At 46.8% G+C, this 10433-nt stretch overlaps 1 protein-coding gene across 3 annotated transcripts in view; it reads left to right on the top strand.

Annotated features, from left to right (window-relative positions):
- Nucleotides 1-215: 215 nt before the first annotated feature.
- CNOT10 (CCR4-NOT transcription complex, subunit 10) overlaps nucleotides 216-10433 on the top strand; it is a 131701-nt gene continuing 121483 nt past the window's right edge. For all 3 annotated transcript variants that reach the window (XM_011985311.1, XM_011985320.1, XM_011985302.1), the window contains exon 1: nucleotides 216-559. In XM_011985311.1, the coding sequence (XP_011840701.1) occupies nucleotides 538-559 (22 nt within the window). In that variant the 5' untranslated portion in view covers nucleotides 216-537. The remainder of the gene's footprint in view (nucleotides 560-10433) is intronic.

Here is a 10433-nt window from a genome sequence, read left to right as displayed (position 1 = left end):
TTAGCACATAAATGTCAGATGTGATTACTGTAATCTTATGTGACATTGAGGGACAAAAGCTCTGACACTTTGGTATTTTAATCAGAATAACCAAAGGACAGAGGTGCTTACGTCCCACCGCATCTGCCCTGCGAACATGCAGAGGTTCCAGCCAGAGTACGTCCGGCCGGGGGCGGGGCGCGGAGGGGACGTCGGCGTGGGGCGGGGCCAGCAGCAGTTCCCACGCCGGCGCTCCAAGCGCGGCAGGCTGCCGCCCCCGGAAGTAGTGGGTACCGGGACGCCATGGGGCGGAAGCTGTGGATGGCGGGAGGCTGTGGCGCTCTCTGGGTGAGGAAGCTGTTGCTGTTGCTAGACGACGCGAACTAGCGCTCGTCACTTCCTCAGCCCGCCGTCTGCCCACTCCCCAAGCCGGAACCTGAGGGCCCAGAGCCGGGGTAGGCACAGAGTTGTCCTCATAGGTCCAGGACAGCGGCCAGCCCGGCGGCGGGAGTCAGGGCCACGCCACCTGCAGGGAAGAACCCAAGCCGAAGCGGGAAGATGGCTGCAGACAAGCCTGCAGGTAGGACGCCAATGTCCCGAGCGACGAGACGGCGGGACGTGCGGGGCCGGGCGGACCCTGAACTCGGAGGCGCGGGGCCCCGGATGGGGACTCCAGGGCGACTTGAATTTGGGCTTGCATTTCTTTATCCCATCCTCTATCTCGGCTGTCGCTAACATGAGTCTTCGGGCCCCGGGTCCAGTAGTTGTTTTACTCAAGTGCAGTGTGAAATCGCCGCTGGCCGCCTTTGCCCTGCTCTCCAGAATAACTCTGGCCCAAAAAGCTTAAGTGTATTTTGCCGCTTCGCAGAATTTTCCGCTTCTTCGTGGGAAAAGCAGACAAGAGAAAGTCACCCTGGAGCACACATTTGCCTATATCTCGTGGTTCAGGCTGGGATTCACCTGGGCTGTTCTGGCCACACGTGGCTTCTTCTGGTCATTGACTTCTATGGAATTAACTTTGTAAAAACCACTTTTTTTTTTTCCTTAATAGACGGCTGGGGGTCTCGCTCTGTTGCCCAGGCTGATCTCGAACTTCTGGGCCCAAGCGATCCTTCCGCCTCGGCTTCCCAAAGTAAACCACTTATTTAAATAGGCATATTGCCTCTCTACAGTCTATGCTTGTAAAATCTTGGGTTTGGTACCTAATTGCCGTAGTTCCTCGAAATTACTTAATCTCGATGGTTTTCTTTATGGATTATTGCTCCTATTCCTAGAATCTTCCCCATTAAGGAATATAAAATTATTTCCTGACCGTGTCCGGAATGTTTCCCGCAATAAATTAATATTCTTTGTGGCATCCAGGTTTTATTGGAAAGAACTTAAGTGACAGAATTTAAAAGTGATGGAACTTAAAATTTTTACAGTAAATTTAGTTTAAAATCTCAGTATCCTGTGGATTTTAGTAGGTTCTGATCGCAGTAACTGACAAGTGAACTTCACTTGGAAATTTAAGCCAATTCTATTTTAGGTACAGAGGAATAAAAATCGTTGGAGGATCTCTTCAATAATCTTCTAAGAAGAAAAACAACAGAACAAAGACCTAGAGAGGGTATAAGGAATGTGCTGTGAAATTTTGGATAGGTTGATCAGGGAAGGCCTCTGGTGAGATATTTGAGCAGATATCTCAAAGAAGTGAGGGAATGAGCGGATATGGAATGGGGAAAGGTGGATGAGGGAGAGACTATTAGACAGGAAAAAGGCATGGCCTGTCCAAGTCTGGACAAGGGGACCAACATCTTCCTCCTGATTTTAGAATGGTGTCTGTGTTCCCCACATTTACCATTCCTACTTGCTCATACCATTGCGCTTGCCCGAAATCACCTTGTTAGACCTAAAGCCTATCCAGTTTTCAAATCCTCAGTCATAAAGTCTTCTACTCGTTCATTTATTCATTCGCAAAGATTGAGTGTTGAATAATAGAAGTGACACATTCCCTGCCTTTGAGTCTGTTGGAGGAGACGGACATATCCTAGCTGCACTCCTGTTTAGTAAGAGCTGTGTAATGTGTGTAGTTGAAGAATAAGGTCCACAGGGATTAGGAGACTGTTTTATTCGTTGGTTTAAGTTCAGAGGCCATGTTGAAGGAAACTTCCTGCTTAGATATAAGGTTAAATTTGTATAAAATAGATGAATGTTTAGTGTGGCTCCTTTGAATTTCTGCTCATGTCCATCTCAACTGCTGTGTTTCTGGCCTTTGTCTTTTAGTATGATCTATGTCGCATTGAGTAGTCTTCTCACTGGTGTTTGTCTCTTGTCTCTTCCTATCCCATCCATTTTCCTCACTGTCGCCCTGCCCCCCCCTTTTTTTTTTAATCCCCTAAGGCATTCATTGAATCCTATCATTCTCCTTCCTATAAAGTTTCTAAGACTTTACATGCTTTGGGCATCAAGTCATTCTTTTTATTTAATTTTTATTATAATTTCTTTCTCCTTTTAAGTCCTTTTTTTTTTTTTTTGAGAGTCTCCCTCTGTCGCTCAGGCTGGAGTGCAGTGGTGGGATCTTGGCTCACTGTAAGCTCTGCCTCCTGGGTTCCCAGGTTCACATTATCTCCTGCCTCAGCCACCCTGGTAGTGGGACTACAGGCATCCACCACCACGCCTGGCTAATTTTTTTGTATTTTTTAGTGGAGATGGGATTTCATGTAGTAGCCAAGATGGTCTCAATTTCCTGACCTTGTGATCCTCCCGCCTCGCCCTCCCAAAGTACTGGGATTACAGGCGTGAGCCACCGCGTTGGGCCGTCCTCACTCTTTAATGTGGCTTGTGAGCATCTTCAAAATCTATTTCCAGCTGGTTTTTCTATATCAACCTACCCAGCTCTTCACATCATAAATTACTGTTGCAAAGCATTGTGCTTTTTGAGCTTCTGAGCCGTAATGTCCTTTCTCTTCTCAGTCTGTTGAACACCATTCATTCAAAGTCTGTCTTACACGCTGCTTCCTCTCTGAGCTCAGGAGGTCAGTATCTTTGTCATGGAGGGTCTTGTGTGTGTGTTCATCAGGTAAGAAAAAAGGGTCATGAAAGGATTTAAGATGAGTGATCTGATCATGCTGACTGTTGTACATGGTGGATTTAAATGAAGCAAGACAGGAAGCCCAGAGACCACCTAAGACGAGCTAATGTTGTGATATTAATTTATTCAGTAAATATTCACCAATGGCCTGTTTTGCCAGGTACTACTTTAGGAACTGGGCAGGAACAAAACAAAGACTCTGTTCTGGAGCTTATGTAGTGTGAAGGACAGATAAGCATGTAAACAAAATGAAAAATAAGATGATGTCAAGTTGTGATAGATACTCTGAGGAAGGCCGAGTGTGGTGGTTCACACCTGTAATCCCAGCACTTTGGTAGGCTGAGGAGGGCAGATCACCTGAGGTCAGGAGTTCCAAACCAGCCTGACCAACATGGTGAAACCCCATCTCTACTAAAAATACAAAAATTAGCTGGGCATGCTGGCCCACACCTGTAATCTCAGCTAGTCAGGAGGCTGAGGCAGGAGAATTGCTTGAACCCGGGAGGCATAGGTTGCAGTGAGCTGAGATCGCATCGCGCCACTGCACTCCAGGCTGGGTGACAGAGTGAGACTCTATCTCAAAAAAAAAAAAAATACTCAGAAGAAAAAAATGAGGAAGAGAGGCTGTCTGCAGTTGCTTACGCCTGTAATCCTAGCACTTTGGGAGGCTGAAGTGGGAGGATTGCCTGAGGCCAGGAGTTTGAGACAATCCTGGGCAGCATAAGTGAAACCCTGACTCTAAAAAATAAAAAGCCAAACATTGTGGTATGTGCCCATAGTCTCAGCTCCTAGGGAGGCTGAGGTGGGAGGATTGCTTGTACCTAGGAGTTAAAGGCTGCAGTGAGCTATGATCAGGCCACTGTCTGGGCAACAGAGTGAGACCCTCTCTCAAAAAATAAAATAAAAGGCCGGGCATGGTGGCTCACGCCTGTAATCTCAGCGCTTTAGGAGGCTGAGGTGGGCGGATCACAAGGTCAGGAGATCGAGACCATCCTGGCTAACACAGTGAAACCCCTTCTCTACTAAAAATACAAACAAATTCGCTGGGCGTGGTGGCATGCACCTGTAGTGCCAGCTACTCAGGAGGCTAAGGCAGGAGCCCGTGAACCCGGGAGTGAACCCGGGAGGTGAAGCTTGCAGTGAGCCAAGATTGCACCACTGCACTCCAGCCTGGGCGACAGAGTCAGACTTCATCTCAAAAAATAAATAAATAAATAAATACAATAAAAATCAGTAAGAGAGTTGGGCGCAGTGGCTCTACCTGTAATCCCAGGACTTTGGGAGACTGAGGTGGGCGGATCACCTGAGGTCAGGAGTTCAAGCAGGCTGGCCAACATGGTGAAACCCTGTCTTAACTTAAAATACAAAAGTAGCTGTATTCCCAGCTACTCGGGAGGCTGAGGCAGGAGAATCACTTGAACCCAGGAGGCAGAGGTTGCAGTGAGCCAAGATCGTGCCATTGCACTCCAGCCTGGGCAACAAGAGTGAAACACCATCTAAAACAAAAAAGAGAGAGAATAGAGGATGACTGAAAGCAGTAGCCCTATTTTTCAGATAGGTTAGTTAGAGAAGGGCTTTCTTAGAGTTGACATTTAAACAGAAACCCTAAGGATAAAGAGCCATCTGTGTTGGGAAGAATGATCCAGGTAAGAGGAGCAACATATGTACAAATGTACAGAACCCTCGCTTGGAAAATGTTTAAAGAACATCAAGCTGACCCCTTGAATACAAGCTCCCCGAGGATACAGACTTTTGTCTATGTTAGTTGTGTTCTAGCTCTAGTCCCTAGAACAATATCTGACAAATAAGAGACAACACATAGTTTCAGGCTGGGCAGAGGTGCTCACACCTGTGGGAGGCTGAGGTGGGAGAATCGCTTGAGGCCAGGAGTTCAAAAACAGCCTAGACAACATAACCAGACTCGTCTCCATAAAAAAAAAAAAAAAAAAAAATAGCTAGGCCTGGTGACGTGACCCTGAAGTCCTCACTACTCCAGAGTCTGAGGTGGGAGGGTGGCTTGAGCCCAGGAGTTCAAGGTTGCAGTGAGCTATAATTGGGCCACTGTACTCTAGCCTGGGTAACAGTGAGACCCTATCTCAAACAGAAAACAAAACAAAAAAGCCAATACACATAATTTATAGCATAGTGAGCAAAGGCAGCATGGCAAGAGATAAAGTCCCAGTTGTGTCAGGAGTTGGTGTATGTTGGACATTATAGGCCATGGAGGGAGTTTGAATTGCCAGTGGAAGTTTTCAACAAGGGCATGATGATGTGATCTGATTTATATTTAACTGAGCCAGGTAAGGAATGATGGAATTAAGAGTAAGGGGTTTGAAATCAGATAGTTTAGATTCATCCTAGCTGTACTACTTGGTATTTGTGTGACATTGGGCAAATTTCTTTTTTTTTTTTTTGAGACGGAGTCTGCTCTGTCGCCCAGGCTAGAGTGCAGTGGCCGGATCTCAGCTCACTGCAAGCTCCGCCTCCCAGGTTCACGCCATTCTCCTGCCTCAGCCTCCCGAGTAGCTGGGACTACAGGCGCCCGCCACCTTGCCTGGCTAGTTTTTTGTATTTTTTAGTAGAGACAGGGTTTCACCATGTTAGCTAGGATGGTCTCGATCTCCTGACCTCGTGATCCACCCGTCTCAGCCTCCCAAAGTGCTGGGATTACAGGCTTGAGCTACCGCGCCCGGCCATGGTATTGGGCAAATTTCAAGAAGCCTTTTTTTTTTTAAACTTCAGCTTTCCTGCATGTAGAATGAGAATGATGAAAGTGTCTACCTCACAGGTGTAGTAACAGGTTAAATGATATAATCTCAGGCCCTGAGTTTTTTTGTTTTTTTGTTTTGTTTTGTTTTGAGACAGGGTCTCACTCTGTCACCCATGTTGGAGTGCAGTGGCACCATCATAGCTCACTGCAGCCACGAACTCCTGGGCTCAAGCGATCCTCTTGCCTTAGACTCTTGAGTAGTTAGGACTACAGTTGTGTACTACCATACCCAGATAATTTTTTTTTTTTTTTTTTTTTTTAGACAGAATCTCGCTCTGTTGCCCAGGCTGGAGTGCAGTGGCGAGATCTCGGCTCACTGCAAGCTCTGTCTCCCAGGTTCATGCCATTCTCCTGCCTCAGCCTCCCAAGTAGCTGAGACTACAGACGCCCACCACTACGCCCAGCTAATTTTTTTGTATTTTTTGTAGAGACGGAGTTCCACCACGTTAGCCAGGATGGTCTCGGTCTCCTGACCTCGTGATCCGCCCACCTTGGCCTCCCAAAGTGCTGGGATTACAGGCATGAGCCACCGTGCCCGGCCTGTACCCAGATAATTTTTAAATATTTTGTAGATAAGGGGTATTGCTATTTTGCCTAGACTGGTCTTGAACTCCTGGCCTCAAGCGATCCTCCCAGCAGATCCTGGTGTTTTCTAAATGCTGACTATTATTACTTTAGGGTAGTGGTAGGATGGGGAGGGGAGGCAAATGGGAGAAATTTTTTTTTTTTTTTTTTTGGAACCAGAGTCTCTCTGTCACCCAGGCTGGAGTGCAATGGCGTGATCTCGGCTCACCGCAACTTCTGCTTCCTAGGTTCAAGTGATTATCCTGCCTCAGCCTCCCTAGTAGCTGGGATTACAGGCATGTGCCACCAAGCCTGGCTAACTTTGTGTTTTTAGTAGAGACAGGGTTTCTCCATGTTGGTCAGGCTGGTCTCGAACTCCTGACCTCAGGCGATCCGCTCACTTCGGCCTCCCAAAGTGCTGGGATTACAGGCATGAGCCACCGCGCCCGGCCAGGAGAAATGTTTAAAGATTAAGATTGGCAGATTTTGGTGACTAATTAGAAAGCCGTGCGCCTTGGAAAAGGGTATTAGTTGAGCCTCAGTTTCCACATTCATAAAATGGGGATCCTAATAGCTTTCTGTTGTATTTGCTTCACAGGGTTTTTAGCTTGTAAGGTTCACCCGAGGTAAGTTATATGTTTTAGCCCCCATCCTCTGGGAAGCAGAACTCAAGGTGCTACCTTTTTATTTGAAAGATACAAACCTGGGGTAGTGAAAGTGAGGGAGAGAAGGAAGTAAGGCAAAGGAAGACACAATAGGTTACATCCTTGGCTACTGCTTCACTTTGAGCTGTGAAGAGATAGCAGGTCACTTGCATGTGAGAGTCTTCTGGAGGGATTTTGAGGAGAAACTTAAGAGAGAAAGGAGGGATGATTTATCTGTCTGTTCCTCCTATTTTCAGTTGCCAGCTGGTTAGGACTCACCCCATGGGGAACTAATTTACCTGTGCTTCTGGGTTGCATGCTTTCTCAGTGATGGATCACCCAGCTGATCCCACACCCTGAATTGTATTTCAACCAAATCCTACAGTGAGGGGTGTCTTAGGTTGTAGGTAGGTGCAACAAGCAAAAACAAAGGGGCAGTGGAAGGTTCACAAGGTTTGTGTGTCTATATAGCATGGAAAAGTAATATGAAGCCAGTGTCATTCTTGACCAAGGAAATAAATACCAACAGTGTTTTAGGATTTTTTTTTTTTTTTTTTTTTTTTTTTTGGTACTTTTTAGGGTTATTTGAAAGGAGAAGGTAGCTGGAGTTAGGACACAAAATCCCAAATTTGAAGTTTTCTGAGAATTTGCACTAGGAAGATGGTGATGGTAGTCTCAGTAAGAAAAGATTGATAGCATTATGAAGAAGGGAAAAACAGAAGCAGATGAGTAATAAGAAATCAAGACAAGAGTACTTTATGATGTTGACTGGGCATGGTGGCTCACATCTGTAATCTCAGCACTTTGGGAGGCTGAAGTGGGCGGGTCACCTGAGATCAGGAGTTAGACCAGCCTGGCCAACATGGCGAAACCCCGTCTCTACCAAAAATATAAAAACTTAGGCCAGGCATAGTGGCTCACTTAGGCCCAGCACTTTGGGAGGCCGAGGCAGGCAGATCACGAGGTCAGGAGATCGAGACCATCCTGGCTAACATAGTGAAACCCCGTCTCTACTAAAAATACAAAAAAGCCGGGCACGGTGGCGGGTGCCTGTAGTCCCAGCTACTCGGGAGGCTGAGGCAGGAGAATGGCGTGAACCCGGGAGGCGGAGCTTGCGGTGATCTGAGATCGTGCCATTGCACTCCAGCCTGGGCGACAAAGCGAGACTCCGCCTCAAAAAAAAAAAAAAGCCAGACGTGGTGGCATGCACCAGTAGTCCCAGCTACTCAGGAGGCTGAGGCAGGAGAATTGCATGAACCCGGGAGGTGGAATTTTCAGTGCCACTGTACTCCAGCCTGGGCAACAGAGTGAGACTCTATCTCAAAAAAAAAAAAAAGAAAAAAGAAAAAAAAAGAAAAGTTTTAAGCCAGGACAACCAGAAAAACTGTAGGAAGAACGAACAAATGAGACTATTTTAAGTCAAGACTATTTTTATTTAGGCTGGGCACTGTGGCTCATGCCTGTAATCCCAACACTTTGGGAGGCCGAGGCAGGTGGATCACCTGAGGTCAGGAGTTCAAGACCAGCCTGGCCAACGTGGTTAAACCCTGTCTCTACTAAAAATACAAAAATTAGCTCGATGTGGTGATGGGCACCTGTAGTACCAGCTACTCTGGAAGCTGAGTCAGGAGCATCACTTTAACCCGGAAGGCAGAGTTTGCAGTGAGCCGAGATGGTGCCACCGCACTCTAGCCTGGGTGACAGAGCAAGACTCCAGCTCAAAAAGACTATAAAACCAAATGTAATCCCAGCACTTTGGGAGGCTGAGGTGGGTGGATCACAAGGTCAGGAGATTGAGACCATTCTGGCTAACACGGTGAAACCCTGTCTGTATTAAAAATACAAAAAAAAAAATTAGCCAGGCGTGGTGGTGGGCGCCTGTAGTCCCAGCTACTTGGGAGGCTGAGGCAGGAGAATGGCGTGAACCCGGGAAGCGGAGCTTGCAGTGAGCTGAGATCCCGCCACTGCACTCCAGCCTGGGCAACAGAGCAAGACTCCGTCTCAAAAAAAAAAAAAAAAAGATGGAGTCTCCCTCTATTGCCCAGACTGGAGTACAGTGGAGGGATCTCAGCTCACTGCAACCTCTGCTTCCTGGATTCAAGTGATTCTCCTGCCCCAGCCTCCCAAGTATCTGGGACTACAGGCGCATGCCACCATGCTCGGCTAGTTTTTTTTGTATTTTTAGTAGAGATGGGGTTTCACCATGTTGGCCAGGCTGGTCTCGAACTCCTGACCTCGTGATCCTCCTGCCTTGGCCTTCCAAAGTGCTAGGATTATAGGCATGAGCCATCGCACCCAGCATTATTTGGCATTTTTTCAACTTTTTATTGTGAATGATTGCAGACACCTAAAAAATTTAAAAAATAAAGTGAATGTCTATATATCTACCCCCTAGTTCAGCAATTGTTGTATGTTACCATATTTGCTTCCTATATCACTAGCTATGACTCTGTATTTTTTTTTTTTTTTTTTGAGGTGGAATCTCACTCTGTTGCCCAGACTGGAGTGCAGTGGTGCAATCTTGCCTCACTGCAACCTCCACCTCCCGAGTTCAAGTGATTCTCCTGCCTCAGCCTCCTAAGTTGCTGGGATTATAGGCACACGCTACTCTACTAAAAATACAAAAAAGCCGGGCACGGTGGCGGGTGCCTGTAGTCCCAGCTACTCGGGAGGATGAGGCAAAATAATTGCTTAAACCCGGAAGGCAGAGTTTGCAGTGAGCCGAGATGGTGCCACCGCACTCTAGCCTGGGTGACAGAGCAAGACTCCAGCTCAAAAAGACTATAAAACCAAATGTAATCCCAGCACTTTGGGAGGCTGAGGTGGGTGGATCACAAGGTCAGGAGATTGAGACCATTCTGGCTAACACGGTGAAACCCTGTCTGTATTAAAAATACAAAAAAAAAAATTAGCCAGGCGTGGTGGTGGGCGCCTGTAGTCCCAGCTACTTGGGAGGTTGAGGCAGGAGAATGGCGTGAACCCGGGAGGTGGAGCTTGCAGTGAGCCGAGATTGCACTCCAGCCTGGGGGACAGAGTGAGACTCCATCTCAAAAAAAAAAAACGAAAAAAAAAAACCAAATGTATAAGTTTTCTATACCTACCTACCTAGTCTCTCTTTCCACTAACTGGTACCAAGTTTGCCATTCTTCCACACTTTTTCTATTCCTACAAAAGCTCACATTGACTTAAAATACATATTTTAAGTCATCTACATATAATTTACAGAGATGAGTTGAGTATACTACAGCAACACTGTCCTGCCATTTGCTTTCTTCAAGGTCCAGTGAGGAATCTGCATTATTTGGTTTGTTTGTTTGTTTGTTTGTTTTTGAGACAGAGTCTCACCCTGTCACCCAGGCTGGGATGCAGTGGTGCGATCTCGGCTCACTGCAACCTCCGCCTC

Source organism: Mandrillus leucophaeus, unplaced genomic scaffold, assembly GCF_000951045.1.
Source record: "Mandrillus leucophaeus isolate KB7577 unplaced genomic scaffold, Mleu.le_1.0 Scaffold107, whole genome shotgun sequence".
NCBI classification, from domain to species: domain Eukaryota; kingdom Metazoa; phylum Chordata; class Mammalia; order Primates; family Cercopithecidae; genus Mandrillus; species Mandrillus leucophaeus.
The sequence above is the reverse complement of the archived record's forward strand: the minus strand, read 5'-3'. Positions and strand labels throughout refer to the sequence as shown.